Source organism: Plecotus auritus (genome assembly GCF_963455305.1).
Source record: "Plecotus auritus genome assembly, chromosome: 1".
NCBI lineage: Eukaryota > Metazoa > Chordata > Mammalia > Chiroptera > Vespertilionidae > Plecotus > Plecotus auritus.
In genome coordinates this window covers 51940978-51959262 of record NC_137770.1, presented here as the reverse complement: position 1 = coordinate 51959262, position 18285 = coordinate 51940978, and the positions used below count along the sequence as shown (strand labels likewise).

Sequence of the window (18285 nt, the reverse complement as noted above, 5' to 3'; positions counted from 1 at the left end):
TTTTGGTCTCTTTCACACTTTCTTGTATGGCCAGATTTTCTACCCCGGTATAGTCAGACCACCGCACACCACTCAGGATCTTGGGAGTGCGAGTGCTCGCTGGCCGCGGTTAACACAGTGGACCTGACCGGCGTGTCTCCTCCTGGAGCCCAGGGGCTCGGGGAAGCCGCGGCCGTCCCGGGCGGCAGAGTTGAGAAAGTCATTTAGGAGCGCAGCTTGACTCCAGGACACCCGCCGGGGAGCTCCCGGACTGCAGGACCCCACCCCACGGAGTGGCCGTGGGCGGAGCTGGGCGTTGGGGCGTGGCCTGTCCAGGGGAGGGGCGTGGCCGGCCTGGGAAGACGGAAGCCCCCGCCTAGAGGTGGCAACAGAACCCGGATCCCGGAGCATCCAGTTCTCCGGAGCGGGGCTTCTGGAGACGGCGGGCGAGAAAACCCGGCGCCCGGAAGCCTTTGCTTTCTTTGACGCAAGGGCTCGGGACGCAGCCGCCGTCGGCCGAGCGCCCAGCGAGGAGCGACCCCAGACGGAGCCTTCGGAGTCCCTCCGCCCCCACCTCGCCCGGACCCCGAGCTTCGGTCCTCCTCGCCGCTCTCCTCGTGGCCATGGAGTGTCCGCACCTCAGCTCCAGCGTCTGCATCGCTCCGGACTCAGCCAAGTTCCCCAACGGCTCCCCGTCGTCTTGGTGCTGCAGCGGTGAGTGCGGCCCCAGGCGGCCCAGCCGCGCACCCGAGGCCCCGGCTCCGCCGGGCCTGCCGTCTAGGGGCCGAGGGTGGCCGGCGCGCGGACTCGACAGGGATGAGGGCGAGCCGGTGCGGGGGCCGGGGAGGGTATGCGGTGAGGCGGGCGCGGGCGGGCGCGGCGGGCGGAGCGGCCGCAGCTCCTTTGTTTTACGCGGCCCGACGGTCGAGCCGGCGAAGGGGAGGCCGCGCGGGGCGGGAGCCCGCTGGGGCCGCGAGCGCGTGGGGGCAGCGACGCACCGCACAGGGAGCCGGGCCCGCGGCTCGCGCCCCCGCCCCGCCCTGGAGCTGTGCTCTCCCGAGTCGCCGGGTCGGGGGCGGTAGTGGCGGGTGTCCGGCCCCCACAGGGCGGTCTCACGTGTGGAGGTGACCGAGTGGCGTCGTGTCCTCGGCCGGACGGGAAAACGCCGCTCTTGGGGCGCAGCTTTGTCTGGGCTTCGGGGCGCCCCGGCCTTTCGCCGCTTGCCCCAGCCCCGTTTCCCTCTGCTTGCCCGCAGGCAACCCGATCTGTGCCGGGCGGGAGCTCCGAGCCGCAAGAGGTGCTCGGTGCTCGGTGCTCAGCGCTCGGGCGGCCGAGGTCGGAGTCTTTCATCATCCAGGGAGGGTGAAGTTTGAAAACAAGCTGTGGGCTGAAAAGCTCGGGAGGCTGATCCAGCAGCTGCTTTGGAGGGACGGCTCGATGGCCTTTGGGATGTTTTGGTAGTCTGAAATTGCGTTGGCATTCCCAGTTCATGTGCTGTATAACAGTTATTAGGTTTATGCAATGCTTTTGTATTGCTTACGCAAATGAACTCCTTCTGCCGGCCCGTTGGAAACCCCAGTGCCCTCTTATTGTCTGTTCTAGCGACTTAGGATCGCACCGGCCACACGGCTTTGATTACTTCCTGGTAGGGCCCTGGTGCTGCCGCTAGAGTCTTTGTTTATTAGATTTGAGATGATCCATGGTAGCTTGGATTGTAGTGTAAAATTTGAATGGTGCCCTACAAAAACCTTAAATTTATTTGAAGAAATATAGGCAAACAGCAATGGTACGATTTAGCAGTGTGACATTTCTCGTTGTGGGCTGCAGCTGGGAAGGTAGTTTAGAGACTGCCTTAACACTTTTGACAGGTTTCTTCTTAAATGGTAATTATGTCCTTGGAGAAAAACATAGATAACGCCACAAAGAAAAATACACTCCAGGATAAGGAATAGAAACAACCCCGGTTCCCTGGACCTCTCAGAGGTTTGGTGCTTTGCTTGCCTTTGTAAAGTCGGATTATTTTTTTCTGCAAGAAGCCTTTAAAGATCAACCGGTTAATTGGTTTTACAGTGTGGTATTGCAATTCTTTTATGAGGGTACAGAAACTTGTATAAATTAGCGCTTACATATGAGTACATCTTTTGCAGTAAATGTTGAGTATGGAACAACAAATAAGGTGCATCAAATTGCTTTACAAATTGTTGTTGGTGCATTAGCTAAAATTGTAGCTATAGCTGTGATACTATAACTTTTAATTTTTTCCAAAAGAGATTTGAAAAAAAAATGGCCAAAGTAAACACTAGGAAAAGCATACCTCATGAGGAATGATGAAATTACTCTTGCTCATCTGTTGTAAATAAACTACAGGACAGTTAGCACACTTCTGTTTTTGTTTTTGTGTGTGTTTTTTCTGGTAAAATTACATCAAATTTTAAAATGGCCTCGCTGGGCACATGCAGGTGGCAGATTTCCTCTTGTGAGTCAGTCTTGCCTTTGTCAGTCAGGGAGCCCATTTCACTGTGGAAAAGCGATGCAGAAAAGTGGGCATTTCTTGAGGAATGTAAGTTAAAATGGAGCATAACTAGAGACTTGTGCCTGTAACAACGTGTCTAGCCCTAAGGGAGGGATAATTTCTGTCCAAGGGTAGGATGGTACCTTTGCCTCTGGCTTGGGTTTGTAGACCAACAAAGCAAGTTTAACTTTATGTGGGGATTTTTTCTGTCCATATTCCATTCTGTAAATTGGGCCTATTGGCATCCATCCATTCATTAATATAATTTAATGTTACTGTATTGAACTCGATCTTGTTCTTACCTGCCTGTTGTTTCAGTGATTAAATGATTAGTAATCTGTGAGTCCTTATCTGTGTGTGAGTCCTTAACTAATTCATCATCTTGGAGGATTATGTATTCTGGTATTTATCCTCCAACACTCTTGAATCAATCTCAATCTCTCCCTCTCCCCCCCTCTCTCCCCCCCTCTCTCCCCCCCTCTCTCCCCCCTCTCTCCCCCCCTCTCTCCCCCCCTCGGTAGGGAGCCAAAAGGGTAGCCAGTGTGTTGAATAATGGTGTGGCCGTGTATTGTATCTGATTATGTTCTTATTAACGAGCGAAAAAAATCCCAGTTTTGGCACTGGGACAATAAAAGTAATGCCCTTGCCCTGTTTTCATTGGAATTACACCGCAGTAAAACAGCTTTAAAGCAGCCAAGCAATTGCAAAAGATGAACATCCTAGGCCCTATTAGCTAGCAGTACATCCTTGGACAAGTAGTTCTGTTTCCTTTTAAGCATCAATTTCATGACGTCATCTGTAAAAAGGGTAATACTTCACAGGTTGCTGTTAGGATGAACAAGGCAATTTTTGTGAAAAACGTTAAACACTATTCAAACAATAGGAAGTATTATAGGTCAGAACATCTTTATAAAGAGGACTCGAAATACGTAAATATCTTAAATAGGGCCTAGGACAGAACGGCTTCATGCTGAATTATGCTTTCCAAGGAGATATATTACTCAACAAGATTAGAGGGTCTAAGAAGTAATTATATTTCAGAGTTAACTTGAGCTTCTTATCTGTGGAAAGCACTGTGTGTTAGGTTATGCAATTGTGTACTGTAGCTGTTCTCAAACTTTTTGTTCTCAGAATCCCTTTACCCTTAAAAATTATTGAGAACCCAAAGAGCTTTTGTTGGTATGGCTCACGTCTATTGATAGTTGCTGTACCAGAAATTAAAACGGAAAATTTTTTTTTAATATATTTTATTGATTTTCACAGAGAGGAAGGGAGAGGGATAGAGAGCCAGAAACATCGATGAGAGAGAAACATCGATCAGCTGCCTCCTGCACACCTCCTACTGGGGATGCGCCCGCAACCAAGGTACATGCCCTTGACCGGAATCGAACCTGGGACCTTTCAGTCCGCAGGCCGATGCTCTATCCACCGAGCCAAACCGGTTTCGGCAAAACGGAAAATTTTTAATGTGTATTTATTAAATCACTTAGAAATAAAAATAACCCAATACCTGTTAACATAAACCATAGTTTCCATAAAATAATTTTGTCTTTTCAAAACAAAATTTAGTGAAAAAGCAGCATTATTTTATATTTTTGCAACACTGTTGTCTAGCATAATAGGAGACAGCTGGATTTTCATATCTGCTTTTGCATTCAGTCTCTGGTTACATTACACATCATGTAGTATCTGGAAAACGCTAATGCATGCTTGTGAGAGAATGAGGATAAAAAATATAAGTAACACTTAAATATTATTTATGAGAATCATTTGACCTCATGTGCCCCCTAAGAAGGTCTTGGAAATTCTCAGGAGTCCAGGACCACACTTTGAGAACCCACTAGTTATACAACTATAGTAACAGCTAAGGACACCTGCTCTTAATAGACTAGCTATAAAGTATTAGGGAAATCCTTAAAGTTTTAAGGCTAGCAACCCTTATATCTTTGTGGAAACTTACAAAGCTTTTGAAATATATTAACTGGGCAACAGATCATGGGGTCCAATAGTCCTTTGCTTTCAAAAATGTTAGTTTAATCTAGTTGGGGAGAGACAGGAAGCTAACTGGTTAGAAGATAAATCCATGTTGTGGTTTAAGGTAAATGTTGAAAATAGCAATCTCCTAATAAGGTAAAAGCTGATTTTTGTCTAATATTTGCTTAAAGGCATTCTTATTTTAAATGAAAAAAATTTAAATAAAAACTAGGACATTCTCTCAAGCTTTTTGGTGTGTGCACATACCAGATGTTAAATTCAGAAGCTGGAGGCTTGAGCAGTTATTTTTTTCTGTGGATAGAAGCATTGAACCAGTGACAAAATACAGGGAAAACACACACACATTGTTTTTTAAAAAATGCCCTAAACACAACTGTTTTCAATAACCAAGGAAGGCTGAAGACCAGGCATTTGAACTTTAGGGTTTTTGGTTAGCCAGTTAAATTGGAAATATTTTAATAGTTACAGGCATCAAAAATTTTCCCTGATAAATTCTTCAAAGAGTTGTGTATGCCTCTTTATAGGTATCCAGTACACACTTCCCCTCGAATTACTTAAGAAAAGTAAGTATAGATCAAGTAAATGTTTGGCAGGTTTGGGGTGGATATTGGAGATAAACCCTATTTTTGAAGATCCATTTAGTAGGATAATGTACTGATTATTGAGTCCTTGTCAGTGGTAATAAATGTGTAATTTGTGACAAAAATAAGTAATCGGTTATTTTTTTGTCATATTTCTCTTACAACCTACTTCTAAAGAGGATTCTTGTATTCTGATTGAGTTTTCTAAATAGGATCAGTTCCTTAGGGAAAATGCATTTACTTTTTGAAGTAATATTTCATGAAGTATTTATTAAGTGCCTAGAACATAAGACAGTGTTTAAAAAATGAAGATATTTTCTTCCATTTACATTGTGGCTGGAATGGTCTTTATGTTGAAAATGAATGCAGAGCAAGTGAGCTTCCCCCCAGAATGCTTTCACCTGTCCTCACTCCCAGTATTTTATTCTGTAACTTTGACTGGATTGTTAGCACATGACCATCTGTGGCAATGTTGTTACCACAATAAATGTGTATTTTGACATTCTGTGTTTATAGGTGAGCAGGTGGACATTGTAGTAGTAAATGTGAATGAGGCAGTTAAAAATCCGTGGGCAGGTGATACTTTTTTCACATTAATTCTAAAGATTAATATTTAAACTTTATTTACTTTTCTAGAGGATTTTAACTTTTTAAGGTAATATTTGTAAGCTTGAGCCAAATATAATTGCCTTTCTAGTTTTTCTGGCAGTAGTATTCTGCCCCCACCACCACCCCCAGACCTTAAGGTAACCTCACCATATTTTCAGTCTCAATTAGTAGTAGATGTGAAAGAGCTGGAATTTAGAATGTGTGTCATTTGTTTGGTTGAGGAAACTGCCATCTAGGGATTGAGGTTAGTATGTTGCTGTTGTGAAAAAGTTTTGACACATTGATCAGAAGTTATTTTCTAAACAGTCTTCTTAGGCCAGGAAGTATATTCTTTGTATACTATTAAGCAGAAGAAAGAATGGGGTTGAGGGGAGAATTTAAACTCTTTGGTTCACTTTCCCATTAATCCTTTATTCTCAAAATAATTCATTCTCATTATTCTTTGCTTTTACAGCATTAGCCTTAGCCTCTCTTAGAACATCCTACTGTTTCCTCGTTGAAATTTGTGCAACTTCCTTCTTTACTAGAATATAATAGATTAATTTTGGATCCTTCAAATTAGATTTAGAGATACTTACATTTTTTATAGTGTTTGTAGCTAGTAAGCAGAACAGAAAGTAATTGAGGTTGTAGCTCACTGAGTAATTTAAATTCCTGTTTTAAAATTTAATTGAGTCTTCCATCAGGGAGTAATTTACATGTACATTTCCTCCTAATCTGCTTTGTTTTTTCTTTTTGAGTTCTTCCCCCCCCCCCCTTCTTGAGCTATTTTATATATTTTCCTTCTTAGGAAAAAAAAAATACCGTATTAGCCTCTTTTGATTAAGCTACAGTTTCTGACCAACCTGCCTGTGGGTTTTGTGTTCAACCTGGGCATCAGAATAGACTTGGGTAGGTAGTTTATCAGTGTTAGAAGTGGAAAATGTAGATGGTTTAATGTTTTAGTGTTTTATGTTTATTCATAGTTCCTTTAGACTGAGAGCAACTGCATTCTAGGTGTTTTAATAGAGCTTTCCTGGACAGATGGCTTAGAAGGAAGTACTTAGATTCTCAGCAGGGACTAGTACTTTATGGAGGGAGTATTTCTGATGAAGCTTACCTTGATTGACAGTTTAGAATGCTGAAAATAGCATTAACAACAGTAACAGCTTGTTCATCTTACCAAGAATTGTTTTGTGCCAAGACTGCTCAAGATGTTCTGCAATTTGTAATAGCCTGTTTTGAGAATGTAGGTAAGATTAGGTATCTTTCAGACTGAAACGAAATTTACCTAAAAAATGTTCTTTGCAATTGTATCCTGAAATCTTTTTGGGTTGTTGAATGAACTTTCGTTTAGAAGCTTGTAAATAGAGATCATCTTTTAACTGCTGGGAGACTGCAGATGTTGTATCTATAGTAATTCCAGATGTTTTCTCATTTATTTTACTGAGTAGGAGGAGAACTGAGAACAGCATAAAGTAACTTCAAAGCAGCTTGCTAGCATTTATTCCTAATTTAATTAACTACCCATCCTTGTAGTTTTTCCTGTTTTATAGATTGTGAAACTGAGACAGATTAAGAGAGTTGCTTAACATGCTTGGGGGAGGGGGAGGGTAGTAGATAGAGCCTAAAGCTTAAATTCAAATGCCATTCAAACTATACTTTTGGGTTGTCTTTATTTTGTCATCCAGTAACTTAATGCATGATAAATTTAAAGGATTTAAAGTATGTGGAAACATACTTGAAATAATTCCTTTGAAGATTCTTGACATAAAAATATATTTTAAATTTCATATTTTAAAAATAATTTATTTAAATTCTGAATTTGATGAGCTCTTTCTCCCCCTGTTTATTAAAGTGAAGGCAAGTTAGGACAAGATTGTAGTACAATTGGTAGAAAACTGGTTTTTAATGTCTTAACTTCCTTACAGTTCAGATCTAATTTCTTTGTGGGCTATTCACATTACTTCAGATATAATAAACTAGCCATCTTAACATAGCTGTGGATAAAATGCAATTAGCTTTAGGTTATTTTTTAAATGTGCTTCTGTTTTTAAAGTTGCCCCTCCCATTTTTTTATTTTGTTTCTTATAGATGAGATTCTTGGAGGTGGTTTGTTGTGGGGTGGGTGGGAGAGGAAGAAAATTGTTAAGATACTGAATTTAGCTTTTGCCTCTGGTAGTTCAGAGGTTATTGGAATCTTTGTTTTTAGGCAGTGTACTTTGTTGGTTCTATTTAGTTGTATTCTAAGATTTTCTAATTGTCTTTCTTGCAAAAGTTAATTATAGTCTTTAGACTGCAAAGCTTAAAACACACTTCACTGAAAAATAGGTATATGTGTGCTATTTACAGATGCATAAAATACAGATGAGCTTAGAAAGAATATTTCAGATTTTGAAAACTATTGAAATTAAATTTGGACATTGAAAAATGAAGTTTATGGTTGTATTAGTTGTTAGTTTGTGTTAGCTAAATTCTTCGCAGTTAAATATATGTTAGCTAATTAAATTTTATAAGACCTCTTTGAGGAGGGAATTGAGAGTTTATTTTTAAGGAACTAGCTTGTATCTCTGAGAAGATATTACAACCAAGTGGATTTTATCTGGAGAATTTGTATTCTGCTTTACGATTGAAGAGCTCTACCAGTGAGCTGTTTTCCATTTTGAGTAGATGTTCTGTCCTGATATTTTTCTTTGTTCTAGCTGGGTTTAAGACAGCTTTGTAGATATCTGCTTGCCCTGTTTATCTTTGGCCCAACCAGAAGACTCTTAATTTTATGGACTGTTCTTGTACTATCTCATCACTGGGAAGAACTGGCTGGTGATTAACTGTTTTTCCTGCAGGTTTAATTTAACTGATTATAAGATAGTACACTTACTGTTTTAGCTTCTTTAAATATTTGTCCTTACTGACCATGCTCAGGTTTTCTTTTTCAAAGAACAGATTATTGCTCATTCCTTTGTTTTGAACATTTTTTGCACAATATTGGGATTGTACTATCTTAATCAAAGTTGTGAAGATCAACCTGAAACTTTTAGGAAACAAATTTTTGTGATAGAATGTTTCCTTGGGATAATTGATAGATAACATGTTAGAGAAATGTTTTGATACAATATTTTTTAAAAAAGAACTATATAACTTAAACTTTGTGGTTGATGTATTTATTATTAATATTTATGTATGTATGTATGTTTTTTTTTTTTTAAAAACATATTTTATTGATATTTCACAGAGAGGAAGGGAGAGGGATAGAGAGCTAGAAACATCGATGAGAGAGAAACATCGATCAGCTGCCTCCTGCACACCCCCCACTGGGGATGCACCCGCAACCAATGTACATGCCCTTGACCGGAATCGAACCCGGGACCTTTCAGTCCGCAGGCCGACGCTCTATCCACTGAGCCAAACCGGTTTCGGCTGTATGTATGTTTTAATGTCATACAACAAAATGTCCTTTGACTTGAGATTAACTCTAGTTTTCACCTGAATTATTCTGAATGTTAATAGATGTGTTAACAGTTGCTCTGCAACAACTAAGAACTCAAATTTCACCTTATGTGTATGAAGTAGCTACCAACGTTCATGCTATGAGAATTTATTAATTTTTTAATCCTCACCCAAGGATATGTTTTTTTTTTAAAATTGATTTTAGAGAGAGAGGGAGAGAGAGAGAAAGAGGGAGAGAGAGGGGGAAACATCGGTTGCCTCCCGTATGAGCTTCAAATGGGGATCAAACCCACAACCTTTTTGATGTACCTTACCAGAAGGCGCTGCAACCAACTGAGCCACCTGCAGGGCCGTGCCATGAAAATTTAATTCTGAGAGTTTGACTGTATTAGTTTCATTTTTTCAAGTGTTTTGTTTGTATATAGTAGTATTTTTAGAGCTTCATGTAAAAAATATTTTTTTCAGCCCAGCAGGCATGGCTCAGTGGTTGAGTGTCAACCTATGAACCAGGAGGTCAGGGTTCAATTCCTGGTCAGGGCACATGCCCAGGTTGTGGTGCTCATTCCCCAGTGTGGGACATGCAGGAGGCAGCCAAACAATGATTCTCTTTCATCATTGATGTTTCTATCTCTCTCTCCCTCTCCCTTTCTCTCTGAAATCAATAGAAATACATTTAAAAAATATTTGTTCAGGCTTTTCTGTTTTGTTTTGTTTTTACCTTTGAATTATTAATAGAGATTCTTGGGGAAATGTGTGTCATATTTTAAAATTGTGTCTATTGGCTATAAAAAAACCCCAACTCTTGTTTTTTATTAAATAATTACAACAGCAGTTGGAGTTTGCAGGTGCCGATTTTTGGTAATATTGAGTATCCAGCCCTTTAAGCAGAGTGTAAGTCTGTGCCCAGTTGTTACATATGTATTTCCCACTTCTTCATAAATAGTCCCATTGATTTTAAAAGAATAAAGTTTCCCCGCACACCAGTAAATACATGTGTGGTAATCTCCCCATGTGCTTTAGCACTAACCTTTATTATATAATCACAAAAAATAGGAAGAGAATTGTACAATGTAAATATTAAACACATTGTTCTCTGAGTAAAGTCTGTTCATAAGAGGTCCCTAAAGCTCTTAGTTTTTTAAAATTTATTTATGGGAGGGAGTGCTTCCTATAAAAATATATATATAAGAATCTTTTCTTATATTGCATACACTTGTTATTATTTTTAAATAATAGTTTTGTGGTATTTACATTTATAATTTGATTCATTTCTTTTGAAGATCACACTGCTGTTTAACCTTGGCTTTGCTTACTCAGGTTGTTGGCAAAAGCATGCAGTTGCATCAGATCTTGCTATATTAAATAAATGAAAATATTGGATGTCAGAATTTTTCTTAAGTGATTCATGGCTTTTGTGTTCATTCTCCACATAATTAGCTTCATGGGGGAAGTTATTTTCTAAACAGTGTAAACTGGTAATTTTTCTGTAGTTATTTGTGTCTGGTCTTCCAAAGGCAAAAGTGGCCCATTTTGACTCTGATTTTGTAATCTCCTTTGGCTTTAGTAATATTAATCCTTCTCCCTACTACCCTTTCCCCTCATTTGGAGGTAGGGGCACAGGTCCAGTGTTTAGCTGAAGACTGGTAGATATAGCATAATAGCCTTATTAGGTGTTTTTCTCCAAACTAGGTCTGAACAAGTCTGAGTTTGTGACAAAGTGAATAATAACAAATTTGTTTAGTGCATTACAGTTTTTGAGAACATGTGGTTTCACATATATTGTTTCCATATGTTGTTTTCATTTGATGTTGAAAACTGATTTCAAAAATCCATTTCAAAACTTAAGTGCTTGAAACGGTGAGGGGACCAGCCTTATGGATCAAAATTTGTCTCTATGTGGCAAGTCAGCAGGACCAGATGCCCTCTCTTTTCTGGCTCTGTTGGTATCTGGATCTGTTAACATATGCATGACAAATTTTGGCCAGCTTTGAAATCACTTTCTCTAGTAGAGGACACATATTAAGTCTACAAATTAGCCTTACAGTATATAGGGAATTGGTTCCAAATGATAAACTGCTATTGTAATTTTTATGCCATATAGTGGATTTTAGGCATACTTTTTTTTTTTTTTTCAAGATAAGGTTTGGGCAGTCTCATGAATTGATATAACTGTTATATATCAGTTTACCTTATAAATATTAATTCATGCTTTCAAAAAGTAATACATATAAACAGTAAGTCATGGTATCAAAAGGTTTAAAATAGAACAGTAATCTCCTTCCCACCCTTTCACCCTCAGTCCTACTGTCCACAGACAACCACTTTAAGCCCTATTTAGCTTTTTCTCTGATATTTTCCTGCATACTACTAAGTAATACACTCTTATTTATCAATTTTAGGCATTATCTCCCGACATCTTGCTATGGTAAATGGGACATTCATGATTGCACCACCCTTCCCTCTGCCCCCCTCTCCATTTCTCAATGCAGTTTGATGACAAATTCTGATTAATACGGTGATTGCTTTTTCTTTTTTGTCCAGCATTTTATTTTTCCTTGAGTAAATAATTGCCTTTTTAAAAAATTGCTTAGTTCACCTTCCACATGTTTTCTCCCGTGTACTCACAAGTCTGCCAAATGTCTATGAATATTATTTTCCAAGCACTTAAACAGGGAGATAATCTCTTACCACTGTTTTTTTCTGAAGCCCTCTTTCCCAGAGCCCTCTTGCTCCAATTTGAACTAATTGTTCCTTAGGCCTATTGGACAGTTCTTATCCTGTGATTCCCTTGCTATTCTCTTGTATTAGATCTACTTCCTGGATCCCTTGTCTTTCTCTTTCTTGGTTTATTAACTGTTTTGCTGGGGTACATCATTGAGCTCTCTTCCCGTGGGAGGTTACTTTTTGACCCCATGCAAGTCTGATGCTTTTATTCTACCTTTATACTTAACTAGAGGCCTGGTGCACAGATTTGTGCACAGTGGGGCCCCTTGGCCTGGCCTGTGGACATCCCCCGAGGGGTCCCGGATTGTGAGAGGATGCAGGCCTGGCCGAGGGACCCCACTGGTGCACGAATGGGGCTGGGGGAGGGTTATGGGAGGGTCCCAGGGCGTGTCATCCAGTCTCGATCTGCTGGACCCCAGCAGCAAGCTAACCTACTGGTCCGAACGTCTGCCCTCTTGGTGGTCAGTGTGTGTCATAGCAACTGGTCAAGACACAGTTGAACGAATGGACACAGCATATTAGGCTTTTATTATATAGGATTGTTTGGCTGACTCTACTATTAGAAAATATTTTTCTCTTAGAATTATGAGATCATTGCTCTTTTGTTTTTAGTTTTCTTGTGTTGCTGTTGAGAAACCTGATGCCTTTCTGATTACTATTTCTTCATATGTATATATATCTCCTGTAAATCTTTTTCCTGGAAGCTTTTAGAATAAGTATTTTATCTTCTGAAACTTCAAAATGACTTGTCTTGGCATGGGTAGTTTTCCTTTATTGTGATGGGTACTCAAGAGATCTTTCAATGTATATGTTTGATAGCACACTCATTCTCCCATACTTACATCTCCTAATTTGTACTTTTTCTTTCTGGAACTGCTACTAATTGAATGTTGGATATCCTGAGTAGAACCTGTAATATTCTGCCTTTTGGTTCTAGTTCTGAGATATTTCCTTGTTTTTTTCCTTCCACCCATCTATTGACTTTTGATAATCATATTTTTAATTCTCAAGAGCTTTTTTCTCATTTTTCTGACTATTGCCTTTTCATACATTCTGTTGCTGTTGTTTTGTAGTATCTTCTCTTATTACTCCAGGGTTTTTGAGTTTGTTTTAAAGTTTTCCTTGCTCCTTACATTGTTTCTGTTCCTTCTGCGTTCTTTTTCTTTTTAAAATGATCCTGTCAGACTATAGGTTTTCTTCAAAGATCTGTTTTATTTTTGTCTTTTCATACAAAGTGAGGCAATAAAAAGATCTGTAAATGGGTGGGGCTTGTCTACAGTGGACTTCACCTTGAGATGAGGGAGCAAGCCACCTTCTTCATTGGAGAAAGCAAGCAACATGTCTGTATGAAGACTTTTTTTTTAAAGTACCATTTAGTTTTCCAGGTGTTCCTCTGGGCATTCATGTTCTGACATTAGGGTGCAGGAGGTTTCATGATTTAGTTGTTTCCACAGCCCTTGGACAGTTGTTTTCAGCCCCATCCCTACCCTTGCTGTCTCCTGTGTCCAGTGTCCCTGAGCCCAGAGCCTCTTCTTGTCAGCATTCTTCTCAGCTGGCATTTAGATTGTAGCTTCTTTTGCACTAAGATTGTTACTGCTCTAATTTCTTCGACTTCCAAAAACATGTTGAAATCTTTTGTCTGCTTTTGAACATGCCTCCCATTCTCTCTTTATCCTTGTGAGTTAGCATCCATTTAATTCCTCTATTGTCATTTTAGTAGGATGTTAGGAAGGAAAGGAGATAAGAGAGAAGTTGGTCATGTTTAAATTGGTGTTCATTTTTAAATGAAATATATCTAACCCAGTTTTTAGGGCAAAATGTGTTGCCCTATCAGAAATGGATCATATTGTTATTCAGAAAGTTAAATCACTAAGATTGAAATTTTACATGACTCTATTTTAGTTAAAGTTCAAACTCTGATTTACCTTCTCTGATAAACTGAGCAAAATATTGTTGCTGTTATCACAGTCAGCAGAGAGAGTAGGTAAGCCAGAGGGTTTGACTCTGCTTGACAAGACAGACTGTGATTACGTAAAAGAAACATAGTTGTAAGGTCATTTGCATTACTGCAATGAATATCCTATCTAATAAAAGAGAAACAACAAATTGACCGTACCTCCGCTACGCCCACAAGCCACACCCACAAGCCAATCAGGAGTGAGTATGCAAATCAACCCAACAGAGATGGAAGTTAATTTGCATCCCAGGAATGTACTTGGGACCCAGGCCGCTCCTAGCCTACAGGCCCGCACTTAGGCCCTGAGCGGCAGGGGTCCAAAACACCCCTGGCCACTCTGGGACTATGGGTGCAGCCGCTTGAGCGTGCTCTGGCACCAAGTGGCGGTTTGGGTCCACACCCCCAGCCCGGTGCCCACGATGGGGCTGGCTGTTGGCCTCCAGAGCATTCGGAGACAGGGATGTTCCCGCCCCACCCCCAGCCACTTGTGTGTGCTCCAGCGCTAAGTGGCAGTTCAGGTCCACGCCCTCAGCCCAGCGCCCACGACAGGGAGCTGACTGCTGGCCTCTGGAGCATGCGGAGACCCTGGCGGCCACCGCCATGTGCAACCCAGGGGTCCCTGCATGCCCCCCAGCCCGGCGCCCACGATGGGGCTGGCTGCTGGCCTCCGGGGCATTCGGAGACGGGGATGTTCCCGCCCCGCCCCCAGCCGCTTGCATGTGCTCAGGTGCCAAGCAGCAGTTCAGGTCCACGCCCCCAGCCCAGCGCCCACGATGGGGGGGCTGGCTCCTGGCCTCTGGGGTGTGTGGAGACCCCAGTGGCCACCACTGGGTGGCAGGGACACCCCCCTAGCCCAGTGGATACAATGCAGGGGCCGCATGAGCTGCAGAGGAAACACCATTTAAAACTATATATATATTGATTTTTTTTACAGAGAAGAGGGGAGAGGGATAGACAGTTGGAAACATCAATGAGAAAGAAACATCAATTAGCCGCCTCCTGCACACTCCCCACTGGGGATGTGCCTCCGACCAAGGTACATGCCCTTAACAGGAATCAAACCTGGGACCCTTCAGTCTTCAGGCCCACAGTCTATCCACTGAGCCAAACCAGTTCCAGCGTAAACACCTTTTCTGACCACTCATTGGCTAAGCTCCTGTATGCCACCACTTGCAGTGTTCTTGGTAACTTGGGTTATAAGAATCCAAGAAGGTGATCTAAGGTTTTTCCACCACACTCCTGGAGGAAAAAAAGAAGGTCTGCTGCTGGAGGTGCTAAGAAATGTCATATACTGCCCTAGCTGGTTTGGCTCTGTGGATAGAGCCTCGGCCTGATGACTGCAGGGTCCAGGTTCGATTCTGATCAAGGGCATGTACCTAGGTTACAGGCTCCTCCCTGGCTGGGGCCCAGGTCAGGGCTCATGCAGTAGGCAACCAATCAAAGTGTCTCTCTCACATTGATGTTTCTCTCTGTCTCTGCCTCTCTCTTTCACACTCTCTAAAAATCAATGGAAACATATCCTCAGATGAGGATAAAAAAAAAATGTCATATCCTATGAAAGACACATCTTGAAAATGCCTAAAGAAAGTTGTCATTTTTTCAGTGAAGGGACTAGAGTCTGTGTTGATGAAAACACCTTGGTGGCTGCAGTGGCTGGCAGTGGCTGCAGCAGTGGGGTAATGGGGCTGGCGCCTTCCCTTGATCAGCCCGGTCACCTCCCACAGAGGGCTCCCAGTCTGTGAGAGGGGGCAGGCTGGGCTGAGGGAATCCCCCACTGTGCACGAATTTCTGTGCACCGGGTCACTAGTCCTATATAATAAAAGCCTAGTATGCTAAGTGTTTGGTTAGCCATTCAACCAATCAAAGCATAATATGCTAATGATATGCTAAGGCTGCTCAACTGCTCGCTATGATGTGCACTGACCAGGGGCAAACAGTCCACTGGTCGACCAGTTGCTATGACGTGCACTGACCACCAGGGGGCAGACACTCCAACCAGTAGGTTAGCTTGCTGCTGGGGTCCGGCTGATCAGGACTGAGCGAGATGGGCCAGACATGCCCTGGAGCCCTCCCCATCCCCGATCCTGCATCAGTGGGGTCCCTCAGCCTGGCCTGCGCCCTCTCACAATCCGGGACCCCTTGGGGGATGTCGGAGAGCCGGTTTTGGCCCGATCCTGCAGGCCAGGCTGAGGGACCCCACTGGTGAACGAATTTGTGCACCAGGCTTCTAGTGTTGTAATATTTTTATTGGATTAGTTCATCATTCGTCAGTAAATGGAAGTTAATGCCAGGTTTATAGGACTCTGGCTCTGCACAGCATTTTAAGCCTTTCCCTTGTGTTCTGGGGAAAAAATAGTATGTTCTTAATTGGAAGCAAAGAATAGATTTTTTTTTTTTATTGTTTGAAGTATTACAAATAGTAGTACATATGTCTCCTTTTTTTTTTCCCCATTGACCTCCCCCCGGCCTCCCCTGCCCCCCAGTACATGCCTTTACCTGCCCCCCGACCAGTGTCTTGTATCCATTGGTTATGCTTATATGCATGCATACAAGTCCTTCGGTTGATCTCTCACAGCCCCCCCGCCCCCAACCTCCCCTGCCTTCCTGCTGTAGTTTGACAGTCTGTTCAGTGCTTCTTTGCCTCTGTATCTATTTTTTCCCCATTTCTTTCCTTTAAAAAATCTTGCCTCTGCAGACTAGAAATAAACATATAATAACAAAAAATGTTTGAGTCCCAATTTCAATGTCCAACAGTTCTGAGTCCCCGTTTCAATGTCAAACAGTTCCTTATGTGTACATGTCAGCAATGATATCTAGATGGTGGGCACATGGTGGCAATGCAGGTCTGACCCTCTCTGGTTTGGTCCTAGGCAACCTGCTGTGACGCACAGCTGCTGACTGCTAGTGTGGCAAGGCGTCGTCAGCATCTTCCATCTCTGGACTGTTTCTCCTCTTGTCTTCGTAGTTGGAGTAGACCTGTCAATTCCTCTCTGTTGCAGGAATCCACATGGTCTTGGAGTTGTTTTCTGAAACTATACAAACATATTCTCCACCAAAAGTTAATAAAGGAATCTTTTCTATATAATTGATTTGGGATCCTTTTTATTTTTGCTCAAACGATTTCCTTTGTCTTATTTAGATACCATGTGTGTTTTTCATGGGTGTCTTGTTGTTGGGATTTTTTTAATCTCAAAAACTTTTTTTATTTTGCATTTCACAAAGAAATATTGCTAAGAATAGTACAAAGCACTCCCATGTACTCTTTACCTAGATTCACCAGTTGTAAACATTTTACCCCATGTGTGTTATCACTTATGAATGCACCTTATGTTTATATAACGCCTCCCCAGTGATTTGCAGATAAAATGGTCCTTTATCTATACTTCAGCTTTGCTTTTTTTCTCCAAGAACAAGAACTTTCTTTTCAATTAGCACAGAATATTGGTCAAAATCAGGACATTTAATACTGATACAATAGTATTAGCTAATGCACATTTCATATTCAAATTTTTCCAGTTGTCCCAATTATATTTTTTTATATATTATGCTTTTTGTTTTATGTATTTCACTTTTTTGTTTCCCCTTCTACCTCCCCTGGATCTAATCCAGGACCATGCATTTCATTTTGTCATAACTTTTTAGTCTCCTTTAATTTGGAGAAGTTCCTTAGCCTTTTTCTTTCTCATTTTGATGTTTTTTAAGAATACAGGCCAATGATTTTGTAGAATGTTTCTCAATTTGAGTTTTTCTAATGTTTTCTCATGATTAGATTTAGGTTATGCATTATTTTGGTAGGAATACTGCAGAAGTAACATTTTGTTCTCAGGACATATATTAAGAGGTATGTGATGTTAACTGATTACTTTTTATTTAATTTTTTAAAATTAAATTTATTTTTTAAATTTTTATTTCTAATAGAATTTATTGGGGTGACATTGATTAATAAAATTATATAGGTTTCAAGTATCCAATTCTGTAATGCATCAACTGTATATTGTATTGTGTGTTCACCACCCCAAGTCAAGTCTCCTTCAATTACCATTTACCTTCCTAAGCCATCTTCTACCCCCCCACCCCCTTCCCCTCTGGTAATCACCATACTGTTGTCTGTGTCTGTGAGGGGTTTTTTTTTTTTAAATCCCTTCACCTTTTAACGTTGGTTACTTTATTAAGATAATATTTGCAAGTAACTTTCCACTGTAAAGTTACCATTTTTCTCTTTTTTACTAATAAGTAATTTGTGGGAGAGACTTTGAGATCATATATATGCACAGGATGGGGCAAAAGTAGGTTTATGGTTGTTCTTGTGAAAAATAATACAGTAATTAATAAATAATAATAGAAGAATAAACTGTGTTTCTCATACAACTGTAAACCTACTTTTGTTCCACCTTGTGTGTATATATATCCTGTTCGTTACCAAACTTCCACCTAAACTTATCACACATTGATAATTCTTTACTAAATCAGTTATTATTAGGGCAGTTGCAAGATGTTGATCT

General features: G+C 41.1%; 1 protein-coding gene across 3 annotated transcripts in view; it reads left to right on the top strand.

Moving 5' to 3' along the window:
* Nucleotides 1–369: 369 nt before the first annotated feature.
* USP3 (ubiquitin specific peptidase 3) overlaps nucleotides 370–18285 on the top strand; it is a 112573-nt gene continuing 94657 nt past the window's right edge. For 2 of the 3 annotated variants that reach the window (XM_080659775.1, XM_080659777.1), the window contains exon 1: nucleotides 370–693. In XM_080659775.1, coding sequence (XP_080515901.1) covers nucleotides 603–693 — 91 coding nt within the window. In that variant the 5' untranslated portion in view covers nucleotides 370–602. The remainder of the gene's footprint in view (nucleotides 694–18285) is intronic. The other variant, XM_080659776.1, reaches the window with a different exon arrangement.